The sequence below is a fragment of the Cebidichthys violaceus genome, unplaced genomic scaffold, assembly GCF_023349555.1.
Source record: "Cebidichthys violaceus isolate CVI_PGR_0920_01 unplaced genomic scaffold, fCebVio1.0.p SCAF_13, whole genome shotgun sequence".
NCBI lineage: Eukaryota > Metazoa > Chordata > Actinopteri > Perciformes > Stichaeidae > Cebidichthys > Cebidichthys violaceus.
The window spans coordinates 14,749,559-14,768,544 of NW_027176296.1; the positions used below are offsets into that span (position 1 = coordinate 14,749,559).

An 18,986-nucleotide genomic window follows, 5' to 3' on the forward strand; every position below is an offset into this window, starting at 1 on the left:
CACATGCATTTTGGCCAAAGCTCAAGCAAACTCAATTTAGACTATATTATAGTGTATGTAGTGTTTTATATCATATATCACAAATCAGGTATACAGTATGGCCTACTTATTGGATGTACATAATGCATTATAGCTTTCAAATGTTATTTCCTTCATTCTTATTTTGTTGGATTTAATATTTCAAACAGTTCTTTAGCTGTTTACCTCCTTTGATTGTTTTTTTTTTAATAACGTGAATTTTTCTTTTATCTATGTAATAAATGCATAATTAACATTCCCATATTAGAGAGTGTCATTCATGGCCGACTACTGCAGCAGAAAGGCACTGTGATCCAGTTCAACAAGAGGGAGAACTGAAAGGAGAATCCAACACACAGGTTTCACAGTAAACACACAGAACACCAGAGAGCCAATCCAACTGAATCCTGACACAAGAAAACTACCTTTTTATATCAAATGGTTTCATTTTTAAAAGACCATAAAACTTGCAAATGATTAGTTATTTTTTTGGGAAAAAGAACTCCCTCTCCACAGTCATTTACAGAACATCAAGCCAACAGACGGAAGGACTTTAGTGTTACGTTTGAGCAGAGTTGATGCTTGTTGTCACAGCAGCTTCAACCTCGGAAATATTACTCAATTCATGAACTGCTTTGGGAGTACTTCTTGAAGTCACACCAAGATTAACGCTTGATATAAAAAGGCTGGCAGTCACAGGATTCACTTGGATCCGACATCAATTAACCAACCCGGCTTCTGAGCTTTAATAACTGAACAGATAGAGATGGGCGGGGCTGTCAGCTGAGCTCGCTCGTTTCCTTCCAGTAAGAAGGAAGCAGCCAAGCCAGCGGCAGACAGAGCGCTGTCTGACAACGAGTCCACCAGCACCCCATTGAACACATCTGGGACCAGGTATCGGATCAGGTCCAGCGATTTCTCCCGGTCCGGCGAGGCGTCGGAGTCAACTGCTCATACCCAACAACATGAAGCTACGATGACATGACTTGCAGGCAGACCAGTACGAAGACAATACAACATGAATAAATGGTGGAATTCAAGCCACTCTGCCGAGAGTTTATTTACCTGGTTTGGACAGAGGCATCACTCGTGGGAACTGTCTTCTGCAGGGACGCAGTGGACTGGTAGTGGAAATAATAATCGTCTGTCATTTTATGAAAACACAACTGTATGCACTTTATCTGTCTACCGGTAGACTGCATGACCGGTACCTGATGACGTCTTTACAGAGTGGAAGAAAAGGCTGTTTCTGGTAGTGTCCAAACACCTCAAACACAATGGGCTGAGTCTTGATGTAGTCAACGAAGGATTTAGTCACCTCAACAGCAATCTGTAAAAACAACGCAGTGATGTCAAAGCACTTCACCTATTCCGACCTCACAGCTCATCATTGTACCGACTGGCTGGTGCTTCTTACGTTCTGCACGTGGTAGAAGCCCAGAGGGGGGCCGCGGCCGGTGTTCTTCAGGGGTTCGGTGGAGAAGGCCTCATCGTGGCGGTGGATGAAACTGAAATCAATTCAAGTTGCATAATTTACATGTGAAACTGTAAAATGAACAGGATAAATATTGACAATCGTGGGGGGGGGCGGGGGGCGGGGGGGGGGGGGGTGAACAATGAAAACATTTTTACTTGAACTGGCAAAAGATGTCGGCATATTCTGCAGAGATGCTGGAGGCTTGCAGGACGGTCACCCTGAAGGTAAAGACGTTACCGATCCTCAGGTGCTCCAGAGTTGTGTCAAGCGGGCCGTCCTGACTCTTCAGCGGACTCTCCAGCTCATCTGGACCAGCTGTGAGGAAATGCAAAAAATAAAGAAATCAGACACACGTAGAGAAGCTGGCATTCTAGGAAGCCGGCCAATTCAGACTGTGCGCAAGTTGTTTTCTTGCGCCGTGGACAGTGGCTGGATGAGGTGTTTCTAGGATTCCATCGTGAGTCTTACGCAGAAAGAATCAGTTTAGCGTGAGCCAGGTGTGACAGATTTAGGCCACTTCTGGGCCGCGTGGGCCACTACACACTCGGCCTAATCCAAACGCCACCAAACTGCCCCAGGGAGGAGAGGCGGGAGAGCCGAGATGGAAGCTAAGCTAACCCAGCTAGGATGTGAGGCTACTCCAAGACCCAGCCTACTGCTGGATGTCTGATAAAAAAATAAATGAGATAAGATGGATGAAAGCAGCGGGAGGTCGGTGACTGTCGAGACCACATCTTCACAGAGACCTGGCTCCATCGCTCATCTCGGTTTAAACTGCAGTTGACGTGCGGACAGCAGGAGAGAGAGCAGGACTGATGAAATCACGGAAACAATTACGTCGGCATAATTGACAATAACAAACACGTATTAACTCGAAGTTCATAATTAAAGGAAAAAATACTCAGTATTTCACATTTATCAAGAATGTAATTCACACAAGAGTATACCAAACCATGTGGTTATTATATTTAGACTATTTATCTATTGAATAACGTAGTACATAGTGATATATATCGTTATCGAGATTATGAAATTAACTATATCGCCCATCCCTACTACACACACACACACATACCCAAACACACAAAACATGCATCCAGTCACTCATAAAATACGATTACCCGCACATGTGTTATTGTTGACCTCATCAGCTGAGGGTCCAGGTTCTGCGTTCTGCCCCTCTCCCTCCACGATACGGAGCTCCTCCTGTGAAACCCCTGAGCGGGACAGTCCTACGGAGCAGGTCTCGGACTGGAACTGCAAAAGAAAGTCACAAGGCAGACCGGTTGGCAGGTTGGTAGATACACAGGTGAATGCTGCATTGGTCTACTTGGGGAGTCATTTTCTCTACCTTTTCATATTGCTGATCCTCAAAGGAGATTTTGGCAGTGCCCGACTGCCTCACTCCCGATCCGTAGTCGGGAGCTTCCTCGTCAGCTGGAGGAAAACACAAAGCACCTTCACTTCACTCCCTTAAGAAGTCACACACAGCCTGCCCTTTCCATCCCGCCTCGCCAATTCGTCTCAACAGCGGCGATGCTGAGGGTGCGAGCCTTACCTGATATGGCCTGCACCGCCACGCGGAGGAAGCCCTTCACTTCACCCCTCTCGCTGACGATGGCCACGCGGTGGACGAGAGGAACCGGGTACAGCAGGTTACTCAGATAAACAAAAGCTCTGAACAGGAAGCAGAGAGAGAGAGAGCGAGAGAGAGAGATGACAAAAAATTAGAAACAACCGATCGAAGGAGACGGCTCACACTTGATAAAATCTCACTGGACTGGACAACAGAACACAGAGCTGCAAAGCAACCAAACAGAAGCTGGGACTGCTCTTGCGACGGCCATGGTTGCCCTTTACTATCGCTTTGCGGGGGCTTTTTTTCCCTCACCATCTAGAAATAATGACATTGTCAGGACAAGTATGGGTCACATGCAGTATTGCGGAACTTTTGCATTGCACTGATGAAAGCTTGGTGAGGCTAAGGAGCATGTGTGTGTAAGGGTCAACTTTGACTTCTTTAAATGATTGCAAAATAACCAGCTCACTACTGATGATTTTCTAATGAGCAATGAATTCCATTTCTGGAATAGTGTTGTTGTTTTTTTTGCATTGCTTAATGATTACATGCTACTGCACTAACAAGTGCATCTTGGACGTGGCTCAATATGAAAACGCTACACTACATATCAAATGTACAGAGCCAAAATGAGCACCAGAGGCACTTTGTCTTTGCATTAGATTTGAAAATACTTGGGTAGTGACAGAGACTTACTTCTGAGAGTATACATGTGGGAACAGCTGCACTAGAAGTGTTCCTATACCTTGGTTTCCTGCAGTCAAGGACCACATATCCCTCCAGCCAATAGGGGTAGACATTAAGGGGTGACGAGTGTCTAAAAAGGGAGTGGCTTATGACAAGATTGGTGAGGTGCAAAGAAGGCATGCTCAGGACAAAACGGGTGAACAAAAATGTTTTCAACGTCTCGACTCAAAGGAATCAAAAGCAAATGGAACAGAAATCATCATACGGAACATGGCTCAGCTTGAATAGAAAGTGCCAACAGCTTGATGTACTGAATGCTACACCAAAAAAAAAAACAAAAAAAAAACAACGAATGACATCAGAAATCAAAGTGCACCTCCTGGGATGAAGTGCTAATTTGTGCAAAAGAGGGGCACTAGTTCATCATCAGACGTATTCAAGTAAAAAAATTGACAAAAAAGGTCAAAATGAAAAGACTTGTGCTCTGGCATGCCTAAAAGAGACAGCTGCAGTAGAAACCAGCTCTTTCATCTTGAGATTTTGAGTCTTCCTTGAACACCACTTTGCCATTTCACATGAGTCATTTCCAGACTCTTTCATGCTTTTTCAGGTTGGCACAGTGTGGTGAGAACATTTCGCTGTGGGTTCCCGTGTTATGCAAATCAGACCTGAATAGTACTCCATGAGACATGTCAGTGCTAGTGAATGGTCTTCTGTAAAAGCCAGCAGTTTGCTTTTAGCCACACGGAAGTGAGACACACACCTCAAGCAGCCGTTGAGCGTCAACTTTGCTTGAATTTCCATGGAAACGAGTGGTATGAACTGACCCGCCCCCCCCGGGGCTGACTTGTTTTAGAGGTAGAATTGTAAAATGTTGGAGAAGCTTTTAGCCTGCGTTAGTGTGAAGAAACAGTTAGCCAAAACAAAAACAAAGAAAATCAAGCAGCTGTCAAATTTGATGAGATTAAAGATAGAGAGCAAAAGGATAAAGCCCAGAAATGTCTACTCTGTATCATGTTCATGAAAAGAAAAAAATCTGTGTAGTGGTCTGACGTTTAACGACATTTGTGTCTCAAACATGAGACACAATGACAACTAAGACAGGGAATAGAAACTAAAATAGTTCTTTAAGAAGATGTTGGTTTTCAAATCTCCACTGATGCTAACCAACGGAAATGCTCCAAGTCCATGTTGATATGACAGCTATAGGTTACTCGTCCCAACTGGACAGAACATGAAATGTACATTTCATGTAGTCATGCACACAGGACTTTGAGGACTTTGTGAGCGCACAATGTTCCTGTATTGTGAACTGTGTTCTTAAATATTGTCATGTCATCTGTGCTGATGTCTACCGAGGCAAACGGACCCTGTGTCTCAGCGTGAAAGAGCTAGTTTCCTCCAACCAGCATGCTCCCGAAACCTCACCAACCTTCCCACTACACTGAATAATGGTGAGCGGTCGTAAAAGGGATCCTGGCCTTCGCCGGAGCCTCGGCAGAGCTCTCCCTCATCATCATCCACATCATCATCATCATCATCATCCTCTCCCCCGAGCTCCGAGTACGGGTCGTCCAAAAAGATATCATCGTCCAGGTCCTCCAACTCCTTCAACTCCTCCAACTCCTCCTCCTCCTCCTCCTCCCCTCGACCCTCCCGCTGCGGGTCAGCCAGCTCAGTAATTTCAGAGTTGGAGAGGGTCGGGGATGGGGTGGGGTCACTCATGCGCTCGCTCATGCACGTGTTGAAAATGGGGTTTCTGGTGCAGCCAGAGACATGGGAACTAGGTTAGAACAGTTGGATAGAAAGCACACACTTGTTCAAACAAGAGGGGCGGTAGAGCACCATGGACCACAGGAGAAGACCTGCCTCCCTTTAAAGGGATAGTTCAGATGTTTTTGAGGTAGGGTTGTATGAGGTACGGAGTTTGTAGAAGCAGACGGGAGTGCCGGCACAGGGGCAAAGTGCTGTACTGCTGTAGACGAGGGCAGCAGCAAAACTGATTTTAGACACCTAAAAAACAGCTAACCTAACAAGGTAAACTGTTTTTGTCAAAGGAGTCTTCAGTTCCCAGTTGGAAAGGGTTGTCTGATGGCAAGGTAAAGCTGTGAAAATATTCTAATTATGTCATACACTTAAACTGATAAGATTATTTTTGGAGGCTAAAATATGTTTTGCTGCTGCCCCCTGCTGTACTGGTACTCTTGTCTGCTTCACCAAACTGGAGGCGTGCTGACCGCCATCAACTTTTGGGTTTTTATTTACAGAACTTGCTAACACACAATATATGTGCCGGGTTTTTAGAGTGCATGGTGAAATTAAAACTCACCTGGAAGAAAAGATTAATGCTTTTAGTCCTATAAAAAAGAACATGGGGTAGTGGTGCACTTTAGCCTTTTGTGGCCGAGATGAGTATTACAACAACAACACACAAAATGATCCTGAGAAATCTTTTCCCCTCTGTTTCACAGATGAAAATTTGTTTTTTAAAGAACTTAGAAAGATTGAGCTGGAAAACTCTGTTTCACATGTTCTTAAGTCGTAATCACAGGAGAGAGAACAATTTAGATCAAACTTGGAAAATAGATCATCAGATTTTTCTTTTTCTCACTCTCCTCTCAGGGCTTCTGTAAAAACCAAAATGAGCTGACAGACGAAATATTTCAAGGGGACATGTTTCAGATTACCGCCCAATCATTTTTGCTTGTCTTGCAGGAGCTAAATAACATTAAAGGCTTGATGCTGAATATTATGTAACAGAGCCATGTGACACTGTGTGGGTCCTGTTTGCAAGAGAGAGAGAGAGAGAGAGAGAGAAAAAGAGAGAGAGAGAAAAAGAGAGAGAGAGAGAGCTTGGCAAAGAGATTGGGAGGCTGTGTGCCAAAGTGGGAGAGAAAGAATCAGCAGGCTTTGAGTGGGAGGACTGAAGAAATGTCGATCTGAAATGTTCCACAGATGATTTGTCCCATTAAAAAAAAAAGACGGGCCTGGCATCGACTAGCATTTACTGATCAGTTCAATTGGCTGTCAAATCCCTCCGTGTTCAGGACTTCATTCATTAACAAAGCACATAGAATCTGGAAAACTTACAAATTGACAGTACCGAGTTAAAACTTTTCAGTCATGAGAAGATATTGGAAGCAGTTTGTTATGAATCAATTCCATCAATTTACAATATCAGCTGTAATGGAGAGATTTGACGACAGTGGCGCACAGACTGGGAACACCAGACACCAGCATGTCATGACAGAGACTCTGTAGTGAAGTGGGCTGCAGACTGCTCCGTGCTGGTGTCTCAGTCATTATGGCCCATCAGTTGGCCACATGCACAATATGTGGTCGTTAACAGCCTCCCATTGTCCCGAATGGAACGTCTAACACCGGGAGCTTTTATACGAGTTCAGCATGAACGCCTTCCTGCCCTGTCCACATACCGCATAGGGCCAATGTGTCGCAACATTTACCTGCCAACCAGACGGAACCAAGGGAAGCGGTCATAAAAGGGGTCCCCTCCGGTCATCACATTTTCACCGTCCTCAGCGGTATTGTTGGGCACATCAGCAGCGCGATCGTACATCTCTCTCATCAGCTCCAGCCTCTGCCTGCAAGAAGCAGCAAACAGTCGACACATTAAGTCGCTGCGCTAAACCGAAGCACAGCAATGGGATTAATGAGAAATGTTCCAGTGAATACTGTGATATTACTGATTACTGAATTCAATATATATATATATTTTTTTTCTTTACATTATTATATTTTACAATGACAGTATATCCGCAGTATTTTTGAATCAGACTTTTAAATTAAAAACATTGTCGTGTAAAGTTCATGTACCTTAGTTTTTCCAATGTCCAATAGTGGGTGGCTCCATTTTTCTGATCCTGCACCTCCACTGCCACGATGGTGCGTGGGAAGTGTCGCTTCTCTCTGTCCTTGGTAGCCTCCGGGGGCAACAGGTCTGGAGGCAGCGGGGAGTAGAGTGTGTCTGTGAGCAGCACAAACTGGAACTGGACCTGCCGGGGCACAGCACAAGCACGGGTGTGGTCAGACAGACGTGTTATAACATCCATCTGTGGATCTACTGTAAGTTGAAATGATAACAACATGTTGCACCTTCTTCTTGAGCTCCACGCTGATGGCATTGGCCTCCTTGAGGAAGATGGCGTTGCCCCACAACAGGTCACGGAGGGAGGTGAACTGGTAGCACCGCCACTTACGAAAGCTCCACACAGCCAGCTCCCTTTCCCTCTCTGTCCATTGCACTGTGGGCCCAAAAAAAAAGGGGATAAAACACAATCTTTTGGTGAAGATGTGCTCACTACCAACATAGATACAGTATGTGCACGAGTCGAGTCATTTGCACTACCATCCTCCTCTGGCTCTTCCTCTTCTTCAAGGGTGTCTGGGTAGTAACTGTCCACTTGCTTCTGAAGAGCCTCCAGCTTGCTCTCATAATCCTAGACAATTAAATAATGAAGACCCATGTCAAACAAGACATTTAGGAACAGATATCAGTGAGTAAACTGTTCGGTTTATTGGCATAACTGTTGAAAAAACAAAAAGTAATTGAGAAATACTAATGTTGCTGTATGTACATAATGGAAAAAATACCCTGAGGCTTGTTTGCAATTTAAGAGGTTTTGTTTTATAATTTTTACATTTTTGTAACCTCGACAACTTAAATACAGCACATTTTTAAAATATATTAATGCAAAAAAACAAAAACAAAAACACTTTTAGACAGTGCTCAAAATAACTTTCCGTGGCTTTAATTATTAATGTCAACAGCACACAAGGCTGCTCATCACTGTACCAGTCTTTGCTGCTCCAGGAGGTTGTTGGCTTCCTCTCTTTCTTTGCGATACTGGTCCTCCAACTCCTGCAGTCTGAAGACAAAAAAAAAACATGTGTGAACAAAACAGGTTTGAGAGAGGGTGTTGCACTGCCTCAAAGGAAACACTGCTCTGATGTTGCTGGAGCAGCATGCCATTTACTGGGCTCTGTGCTGAAAGGTTTCAGCGTCACCTGTAGTTTTGCTTCCGTTGGTGAGACTCTATCTGCTACCTACACAGGCTTTCTTGAAAAAGTCAGGTATGTACCTCTGCTCCATTTCCTGTTTCATGTCAATGCCCTGTTTGTCCAGCAGCTCCCTCTGGGCGAAGGCCCAGTCCACGGGCTCAGCAGGGGTTTCTGCACACGGCGTCCTCTCCCTCTCGGCCCTGGCCTGCACAGGGTGGGTGAACCGGAACACGTGGCTCTTCCCCAGGATGATGCGATTTCCTTTACGTGAATAAGAAGTGAAAATGGCACACATGTAGGGCATAGCACACACGCGTTTCCAATAGGTACCCATGCATGAGGAGAGGTGAAAAGTCACAGAGAGCCTACTGACCTGATATGAGGACGGTGGGCTCGGTCACTCTCTTTCCGTTGACGTAAGTCTCGGCTCCTTCACACGGCTCCAGGACAACTACTAATTACGAACAGAGAGGGCAATATGAGGCTTCACTTCCTGTCTGCCAATATCAAAGGCGTACACGACTAAAAGCACACGGGGCAAGATGAAGGTCGCTCACTTTCTCTTGTTGGACCAGTAGAACTGGTGAAGGTGCAGTGCTCATCCTTGATGAAGTGGCCGCTGAGGACTATATCCTGACGACTGCTGGCGTCGACACGGCCTACCCTAAAAAAGAACAAGTGACCATATGAAGTCAGAGCAAGTAAATCAATTCCTGATTTAATATGACGGCTGAAAATGCAATAAGCACTTCAGTAAAGATTGTTTAAATGTCTGACAACATCTAACCTGGTGATGCCGTCTTTAATGTAGTAGAGCAGGCACTCAGACATCAGAGGGTCCTCGTTGAGATTTACCAGATGAGGTGTCTAACGCAGAAAAAGGAATCATTTACTAACCGTAAAAATGTGGTTAGTAATAAACATGAAGTATTCATTATCCATATGTTATTTACAATATAACATATGCATACACTGCACACCAGAGAGCTGGAAAAACAATCAGATATAGTTAAAGCCATGCAGTCAGATTCACTCCCCACAGCTTCACCGCATGAGTGTTAGTCTCGGTCTGATGTTCTAGGGCTGCAGGAAAACAGCCATAAATCACTGAAATTGGGGCACTACCCCACCCCACCCCACCCCCAACCCGCCATGTCTACACCCACTGCTGCCTTCGGCGCTGCGAGGGAGTGTTTGAAGAGGCTAATGAAGAAGATTCCAGATAACACTTAATGAAAAAAGAGAAACCCTCGACTGCTCTGCCTCGGCGAGGCTCGTGTTGAAGTGAGACTTCAGAGCACTCGAGAGAGGGAGGCAGCTTTAAACACTTCACAGCTACAAACCTCGTTGGGGGAAAACAGCCCGACCGTGTCGATAAACACGGGCTGGGGCTTTCTAGGGCTATCGGAGGGCTTTGGGGTAAATAAACACGCATTTCAGTGAATAATTTAAATGGTAAGTATTAGATCACAGAGAGAGAGTTTTGCAGAGGCCTCATGTCTTCTTACCTTCTTGGGAGAGAACACGCCGACCGTCCCACCATCTTCTCGCATTGCTACACCCATCTCTGCCAGCAAGGCCTCTCTGTGGACGAATACAAGACTCGGTGAACCAAGCGGCTGCAGGATTTGTCGTATTTCAAGATGCCTCACGCAATAACATAGTTTTCATGCTGGTCAAATGCAAAGTGGTTCATTTGTCTGTACAAGTACATACTGCACAAACGACCCCATCGTTTCTGATTTGCTAAATACTCAATAAGTAGCAACAACCTGAGGTCAAGAGGAAAAACCATACATGCTCTTCTTCATGCAAGTTATGGAGTCATTTTAAGATGAAGACATTTTATAGACAAGAAAAACAGGATTATTGACGATGTTAGAACATATATTATATTTTATTATATTAACTTGTCTTTTAAACAGTTTTCTGTTATAAGCCCGTTGTCTCTGTGTGCATGAACTGTTGTCTTTTTTCAAAATGTATTGTCTTTTCTAAGAGAAAAACTGAATCCCAAGAAGGAGTTTTACTAACAAAATAAAGTTAATTAAAATGTATATTTTATATATATATATGTATATATATACACATATATATATATATATATATATGTATATATATGTGTGTATATATATGGTATATCTCACCTTTCCATTCTAATGGCTTCCGTTCGGCGAAGTTTCTCTTCCCAAGTCTCATTGAGTTCAGCAATGATTTTCTCAGTTTCCTGACGTTTCAAAAGACAGTGGTAATTAATACACGTCTAGTGTTGTATATTTTTGCTTTTGCCAACAAATCCCATGAAAAGACCTAACAATTAATTGACACACTGACAAATATTGTGTGCTGCATTCAAAGCAATAACATAGAACATTGCCAGCCTTACACTTGGACGAGGTTATGGGTAAAATGCTTCGAGAGCACACTGAAGACTTATCTGCATATGATGATGAACAATGTGCAGCTTTGGGAACATCCGGTATGTACGTTTACACTGTGTCAATGCAGAGTGTGGGTTTACTGATGGACAGAACAGCGTTTCCACCGGCGCTCACCTTCAGCCTCTCGATGGCCTCTTCGCTGCCCGGGCTGAACATGATGCGGTCATGGAGACTGGCGATGGATCCGGCGCGGCTGGTCAAGGCTGAGAGAGACGGAGAGGGACTCATCCCCGTCATGGCATTCGTCACTGTGGAGAAATCATCTCTTTGATTCACAGCTTGGCCTTTATTGTTATTGTTCTTGTGATCGGATAGGTCTGTCGGGGGGTGGGGGGGTGGGGGGGGCGTGGGGGGTGTACAGGAAGTGGGGTCTGGGTAATCGATAACGGGGGAATAAAGAAATGGAGAAATGCAAAACAGATAAGGAAGAGAAGAGAAGGGAGAATAGAAAAAAGAAAGAAGATATGTGGCTTGAAACAAATCGAACTCACAGAGAGAAATGTTATCTTCTAGTATAGAAGCGAGGGCAGCAGCAGCAGAAAGCCACGCGCAGAGAAGACCAACTTAAAAGATGCAACAGGGAGGCCATCCAGCCATGACCAAAGAAAATGCAGCTATGATTCAAAATCTTCAAGCAGTGCGTCAGATGCAGGAACATTCACAAACAAGAAAATATTTTTTTAAATTGTCATATGTTTATATCTTTCGTCCGCCATTTTAGAGAGTATGAGGCGGGGATTCTATTGCTCATTCCCAATCAACGAAAACAAAATGAGTCATCGTGTACAGACAATAAAATATATCATAAGCTCATTTGTGCAGAAACTTAATGACTCATTTGTAATAGGTTCATGTTCCCTGCAACTCTCAATTAGGATTATTACCTAAAAGCAGCAAGATGCATGTGATGCTCAGAGCGCTTCTCTAAAATTAGAAACGTCAAACAAATTACTGAAAGCAGGAATCCTTTCCTCGTTTCTCTTTTCTCGCTCTTAAATCACATTGCTCAGTGTTTTATCCTGGGATTTTGAAGGCCTATGATAGAGTCTATGAAAAAAAGAATATCAACCCTGCAGCTGCTGCTATAGCAACCACAGAGCAATAAATTGGGAAAGTGTATCACACCCATCCATCTGGACAGGCCGTCGGCCGCCAAGATGGATTGCATAATATTGCCTTCGCGGCGCAGTTAATGAAGTCATGTGTTATAGAAGGACTCATAAAATGACATGACTTCCTTAAAGTGGCAATATTATGGAGGTGATTACACTCTCTGTGGCTGAAGGCTGACTCATCACATTTGGCCGCCAACAGGGGGCGATAGAGTCACCCAGCCAGGGGAACGGGACGCTACAGTTTCTACATGAGGGATAGGGATAGATAGGGAGGAAACATAACTCATCATGGTCTGTACTCATATTGTGAGGCTCTGCTTTGTTGCTTCATGAACAATCAAGCTTTTTCCCGCCAATGCTACAAAGCCATACACCAGATCTCTGCAGCACCATGACACGGCACATTCGGCCCATTAGGAGCTGAAGATTAGAGCCAAAATGACAAAGCTGGAAAGATCACCCTAACACTGCAGGCTGCTTGTATTGCGTTAGCATTTGTATGTCAGTGCGATTCGCCTAAAACATTCTGATCAATGCTTTGTGATATTGCGGTGCAGCAAAGAACACAGAATGGCGCCAGTGATGCTAAGCTGCCACAAGAGCAAAAGCAATAGCCAGTAAACACACATTTCAAACCCTCTATGTCAGCACCAGACCCTCGAAATGCTGGGAGAAGAGAAGAGAAAGAGTGACAGAGAGAGAGAAGGACACAGCGTAACACCTTTAGGTAACAATGATCATGGATCGAAACGTTATCGTATTATCTTGCTGGGAATAGAAATTATTTTGTGACAAAGTTGGGGATGTATGGAAGCCCTGAGAGGCAAGTAAGAAAAAACAATCTGATGGTTTTAAGTCTGTGTTGATCACTTCCAGGTGATTGTATTTGTCAGGATCAGTTTGTTGTTGTAATACCTATTTTGGCCACAAGAAGTGGAAGTGCACCACTACCCCATGTTCTAAATGGGACTAAAAGCATTCATGTTTTCTTCCAGCTGAGTTTAAATTTCACCAAGCACACTAAACACAAGGTACATATTTTATGTGTCAGCAAGTTATGTCTGTTACAATTCACCTGTTTCACAGATGAAACTAAATATCAAGGAACTTAAACTTTTTGACTTAAACACATTCTTTTCTCACTTGCTTCTTGGGGCTTCTGTAAAGATGTGTAGACCAGAATTCACATCTCGTTTAGTCAATGAAGAAGCAGACAAGTCACATTCACTTCTTGTTGTTGTGTTATTTGAACAAAGTAGATCCCTCTAGATAATCAGACCCTCTGTGCCCACAATTTTAAACTCCACACCTCCTGTTTGTAACAGACGTTCATTACGACTACATGCTAGCTGTTAGCTAGCTTGACATGCTAGCTCCAGTAGCCATTACATTACATTACATTACAGTCATTTAGCAGACGCTTTTATCCAAAGCGACTTACAATAAGTGCATTCAACATTGGTAATTCAACATTGGTAATCAAAGCCAATGCTTGAAACCCTGCCCATGCTTGAAACCTTGCCCACACAATTTCCCACCCTGCCTGTTTTTCTGCCACATCATGGGAGTAAACTACAACTGTGGTCTAAAGAGAACCAGCCGCTGTTCATCTCCATTCACGTCGTCTTCCCATTCATTTTTCTGCGCTGGCTCTTCATTTATTTTGTGTTATTTCGACAGTATATCATTGAGAAAAGTGTGCACACTAACAAAAAGGATGTAAAACCATTTTTAAAAAAACTTTTGAAATTTAAATCTAGAGACGGCACTGATGCTCACATAAACCAAACAAATGGCCCCTTACTGTCAATGATGTCACCCAGGCCCTGGGCGAAGAGGAGGTCTTTCAGACGGGACACCTCCTCCTTCAGCTCGCGCACCAGTCGGTTGTTGGGATCCTCGTTGATCACAGCGTTGCAGCGGATCTGTTTGGCGCGGTCAGCGTACCTGCGGACATGAGGGAGGGATCATTGAGCATGCGACACAGGTGAGGGAGGAGACAGATTCGCAGGATTCTGCAGTCACCGCAGCTGCAACTCGTGAAGGGCGAAGTGTGAAAGTGGAGCACGCCACTGAGGGAAAAAAACGTGTGTTACGCAACACTTTGGACCCGATGACATCGGCGTCCCTCGAAGCCACACCGAGCGGCTGTGTGGGAGGGAAAACAGACGCAGCAGAAGATGTGTTCTCTACCTGAGCGTGCTGAGGGTCTCGTCGTAGTTGATGTCAGCTGGACTCAGGGCCGCTACCATCGCAGTACGAGAATTCCCCCCTGACAGAATGAAGGCAAACACTTTAGTTTCAGTTTGTCGTGGTCTAATCAATGGATCACTGGGAGCACCGAAATATTGTGCTCATACCCAAATTTTCTCTCAGTAACCAGGTCAAAACCGAATCCCTGTAGGGGATGTGGTTTTCCACCTTCTTCTTCTTTTTATTCTGTGTATCAAATTAAGACACCACATTAAAAATCAGTGTTTTTATTGGCATTTGGGTGAAGAAAAACAAATGAATAACAATTTTAGAAAGTTAAAGAAATTACCTTATTTGAGCCAGAGTCCTGAAAGGAAGTAGACAGTAAAATTGACATGTGTATCGTTGATAACATCTGCTTCGTCTCTCAATATACAGCATGCAGACAAAATACATACCACTTCTGCCAAAGCAGAGATGACTTTCCCCAGTGTAGTGAGAGATTTGTTGATATTTGCTCCTTCCTGCGATAGAGCAAGAAGCAGACAATGATATTAACACGTAAACACAGTGATTCACCGTGTTAATATTGACATATTTTATAGGCATATTCAGAGAGGAAATGTGTTTTAATATCAAAAATGCATTAGTAGGAAACACTTCACCTTCAGCCTGGTCCCTTTGGCTCCAGTAGAGTCTGCCCTCTCACTGCCGGCCAAATCCACCAGACTTATCTTACTGACCTGCAACAGAACGTCCAATAAACGGACCCCGTTACTTAAACTACACATTAGCTGACAACAAAGACAACCCCTAAAGCTATTCATCTTTATTCAGGAGACGGGTCTCATTAAAAAAACATCTGCGCAACGTAACCTTATAATTACAGTACGACCTTCAAGCAATCATTGATTTCCCATTTACGACAAGATTTAAATCCGCGTCATCAATCAGCTCATTGATAAGCAGTGGCAGCAGCTCGATGTTAAATGAATGCAGTCGGGCTGGGATAAACCCGACCTTCTCAGAGGTGTTATCAGTCTCGGCATCGTGGCGTTTCTGAGTGAATATGATGTTGAAGACGGCGTGCGAGCGGCTGCTCGTCTCGTTCATGTTGGTGGCGGCCACGGTCCTGTGGACACAATGAAGACGCTTTCATCAGCTGCTTGCTCCACGTTTGGACAATGAGTCTCTTCCTATGACAGAGCAAATTACTAGTCCTGATAGTTCTACTATAGGTCCGACAAACACTAACATAGAACATAATAATCAGCTGAACCTTAATATACATTATAAAGAGCTTTAGTTTTTGACTTTCAGCTGAGCTATAACTTTCCTCTCCTCTACTTCATCAGATATTTCTTAAATGTATTTGTGATTCATGCCCTAAAAGGGACAGTTCCCCCCAAAATCAAAAGACATATTTACTCTTTCCTGTCGTGCTATTTATCAGTCTAGATTGTGTAAGTTGCCGAGTGCTGGACATACGGGCTGTAGAGATGGCTGCCATCTCTCCAATATAATGGGACTATATGTATTTTTAATTTTGGAGTGAATCTGAACCATATATGGTATATTTCAGCATATTATCTATAACAACGGTGAAGGGCCTGGAATGCGTAAACAGCTCCATCACCTGGCCTTGTTGCCGGAGTCCATCAGGTCCTGGATGTCGTTGTAGGAGGTGACAGCCAGCTTGGACAGGTCCTCCACATAAGGTCCCATCAGAGGATGTTCTCGAACGCGCAGGTTCCCTTTGTTCTTGGGGTTCAGTAAATCTCGCACGCGTTCACAGTAGATTTCCATGTAGCTTACCTGTTCAGAATCATTATATTAGTTCAGCACACACAGCAGACCTCTATTTGTATCAACTGCATTAGGTGTTTGTGTCTACATGCCTGTAGGGGGGACTGCAGATGGAAATAAGCTTGTACATTAAATGTATTCGGCTTGTGTGAGATCAATGATGAATGAATGTAATAAACAGGAGGAGCCCATGACAGAGAGAATCTGATGCTTACCTCCACAGAATAAGACATGCTGTTGCCTGCATTGTCATTGAACTTCGTGAAAAGATCTTCACACAGCTGGAAGAAGAAAAATATGAACGTTACAATCTGAGACATTCAAACTCATCTCTCCCTTGATTCATCATCAGCGCCGGTCCAGTAATCACAGTAAGTCCGTACCAGAGGAATGATCCCTTGTTGATCCTTGACATCCTGTTTGCCCATCATGGTGTAGGACTTGCCAGCGCCCGTCTGGCCGTAAGCAAAGATGCAGACGTTGTATCCCTCGAAGGCGTGCAGCAACATCTCCTCTCCGATGTCTTTGTACACTTGCAACTGAGAGGCATAATTGATGTCCTCTGGCTGCGGACAGAGATCAATAATCAGCCACTTAAATCTTAAACTTTCTCGTAAACCTGGCAACCGATAAAGTTAGGGCTGGCCGATAATTCAATATGATCGTTTATCATCTTCCAGTGGAAACGTAACGTGATGAAACCATATATCAAGTACATTGTGTACCTTTAATAAAAAGCACACACTGACTCAAATTTCAAACTCTGTTAAATCAAACTACTCTCTTAATCGGATCAAATTAAGTTTGTGTGCATTCATGTAAACAGTCAATGAAATATTGTGATAAAATAGTGAGTAGCATTGCATTTGTCAGGTATTTAATTCACAGGAATATACAAGGCTTTACCATGTGGTTATTACAATATATATATATATTGTAATCCAGATATGAAATATATTAGCTTGCGGCCATATAGGCCAGCCCTACATAAAGCGATCCAGTGATGCACATGTGTGTCTTCGTTGGGGTGTCAGGGGTGCAGAGAGACTTACCGAGGTGTGGGACCAGTACGAGTAATCAAAGTTGAAGCTCTTGTTGTCTTTGGCCTGCTTGGGGTTGGCGATGGCTGAAAGACAGGACAAGGAACACGAGTCAGAGCGCCGCCCACGTGAAACCGTATCTGCGCTGTGTCGTGTTGTGCTAACAGAACTGGGAGCTGCCCGGGTCGCCTCCTCTTTCTGAACCAACAGTCACAGGTAGTGTTTGGGGCCTCTGCACTACCGCAACGCATCAGACGCACGGGGACAAGAAAGCGTCCGTCAGCTTTTCGAAGATGAACACTGAATGCTGGGACAACATTTTTCCCTCCTGCATTGACTGAAACTCAGACGTCGAGTTGTTGCAAAATGACATTTCAACTTAACCACAGTCTCTTCGCCCACATTAAGGAGAGACACTACAGGTAAATAGGGTCAACATTTAAGCTAATAGAAATCACAAAACACACTAAAACCTCCCAAGTTGATTACTTACATGAAGACGGTTATCAAATATGTGCCAATCTGCATACATTTCCATAAAGCCAGGTTCGTGATACATCTTCAGCACTGCTGCTTCACTGCCCTGCTGGAGGCTCTGTGAGGCTGCAACGCTAATTACACACCAAAACACAAACTTGTCGGCTAAAGAAGAAACTCTTTTGCTCTGCCCTCTTCAAGTCCCTCCCCTCCAGAAGGACATTCCAGAGTTCCAGGTGAAGGACGATGTCGCTGCAGGAGTAACACATGTCCTGAGGCTGTTCCACGCTTAACCTCAGACGCACGAGCGTCTTTAGTCGTAGAACAACATTTTAAAAGTAGATAGGTAGCGGCACAAAGGAACACGCAGTATAACACAAATGTACCGAGGAATATTCCCATCAACTGTGCTGACGTGGCAATTAAATATTGGCTTTTATTCTCACTTGCTATTGTCAAACGTACAGTTTGGCCTGATGGCGGTGCCAGATTAAAAGGCCACGTTGTTACCTAGCAGTGGCCATTTTGGGACAGCTCACACTCCGCTCGTCAGACTCGGCTCATCTTTCAACGGCGTCGCTGTGAAACCACCGACAGCCTCAGCTGCGCCTCGTCAGGATCTCAGTTCATCTTTGTCAGCCTTCAGAAAAATTCCACCTCAGTGGCTCTCACAATATTCATTTATTCCAGACTGACAGATGATCTAATTTAAAGTATTTGTACTGTAGGTCACAGGTTTGTCCGTTTAGCACAAATCAAAATGAAACAAATTCAAATTGACGTCTTTCGACTCAAACTGGAAATACCCTTTTCCCCATTATACATCATTTACTTAAAATTATAATCAATATTATTACAGTTAAAATGTCATATTCTGGTCTGGTATAGTTGCATCCCAGGGCAATGATGACTCCATCATGATGACAAACACTTCGCTGTTATTATGTCATCCCATGTATTCTGCTGTTATGAAGGTTATGCATCGTCATGGATCAGACAAAACAATGCCTGAAATGTCTGAAAGTGAACACAGGACTTTTTGATACGTTGATGATTTATATTTCATTACTTCTTTCTTGTCCAGATGTTTAACTTCTCGAATAATGCATTTGATCAATGAGAGCTCTGCAGAAA

At 43.9% G+C, this 18,986-nt stretch overlaps 1 protein-coding gene across 11 annotated transcripts in view; it reads right to left on the bottom strand.

Annotated features, from left to right (window-relative positions):
- Positions 1-18,986, bottom strand: part of kif1aa (kinesin family member 1Aa) — a 39,156-nt gene that overhangs the window by 11,573 nt on the left and 8,597 nt on the right. For 3 of the 11 annotated variants that reach the window (XM_068707869.1, XM_068707868.1, XM_068707867.1), the window contains exons 3-34: positions 17,388-17,461; positions 16,719-16,901; positions 16,551-16,616; positions 16,166-16,344; positions 15,550-15,661; positions 15,195-15,272; positions 14,988-15,053; positions 14,879-14,896; positions 14,697-14,775; positions 14,530-14,608; positions 14,141-14,283; positions 12,964-13,002; positions 11,336-11,469; positions 10,928-11,007; positions 10,289-10,364; positions 9,568-9,647; positions 9,338-9,444; positions 9,154-9,234; positions 8,861-9,041; positions 8,575-8,647; positions 8,128-8,218; positions 7,875-8,023; positions 7,596-7,774; positions 7,226-7,363; positions 5,194-5,520; positions 3,054-3,172; positions 2,847-2,953; positions 2,623-2,752; positions 1,651-1,810; positions 1,436-1,526; positions 1,230-1,348; positions 1,084-1,139 (exon numbers count right to left, since the gene is read on the bottom strand). In XM_068707869.1, coding sequence (XP_068563970.1) covers positions 1,084-1,139; positions 1,230-1,348; positions 1,436-1,526; positions 1,651-1,810; positions 2,623-2,752; positions 2,847-2,953; positions 3,054-3,172; positions 5,194-5,520; positions 7,226-7,363; positions 7,596-7,774; positions 7,875-8,023; positions 8,128-8,218; positions 8,575-8,647; positions 8,861-9,041; positions 9,154-9,234; positions 9,338-9,444; positions 9,568-9,647; positions 10,289-10,364; positions 10,928-11,007; positions 11,336-11,469; positions 12,964-13,002; positions 14,141-14,283; positions 14,530-14,608; positions 14,697-14,775; positions 14,879-14,896; positions 14,988-15,053; positions 15,195-15,272; positions 15,550-15,661; positions 16,166-16,344; positions 16,551-16,616; positions 16,719-16,901; positions 17,388-17,461 — 3,594 coding nt within the window. The remainder of the gene's footprint in view (positions 1-1,083; positions 1,140-1,229; positions 1,349-1,435; positions 1,527-1,650; positions 1,811-2,622; positions 2,753-2,846; positions 2,954-3,053; positions 3,173-5,193; positions 5,521-7,225; positions 7,364-7,595; positions 7,775-7,874; positions 8,024-8,127; positions 8,219-8,574; positions 8,648-8,860; positions 9,042-9,153; positions 9,235-9,337; positions 9,445-9,567; positions 9,648-10,288; positions 10,365-10,927; positions 11,008-11,335; positions 11,470-12,963; positions 13,003-14,140; positions 14,284-14,529; positions 14,609-14,696; positions 14,776-14,878; positions 14,897-14,987; positions 15,054-15,194; positions 15,273-15,549; positions 15,662-16,165; positions 16,345-16,550; positions 16,617-16,718; positions 16,902-17,387; positions 17,462-18,986) is intronic. The other 8 variants (XM_068707874.1, XM_068707876.1, XM_068707870.1 and 5 more) reach the window with 5 other exon arrangements.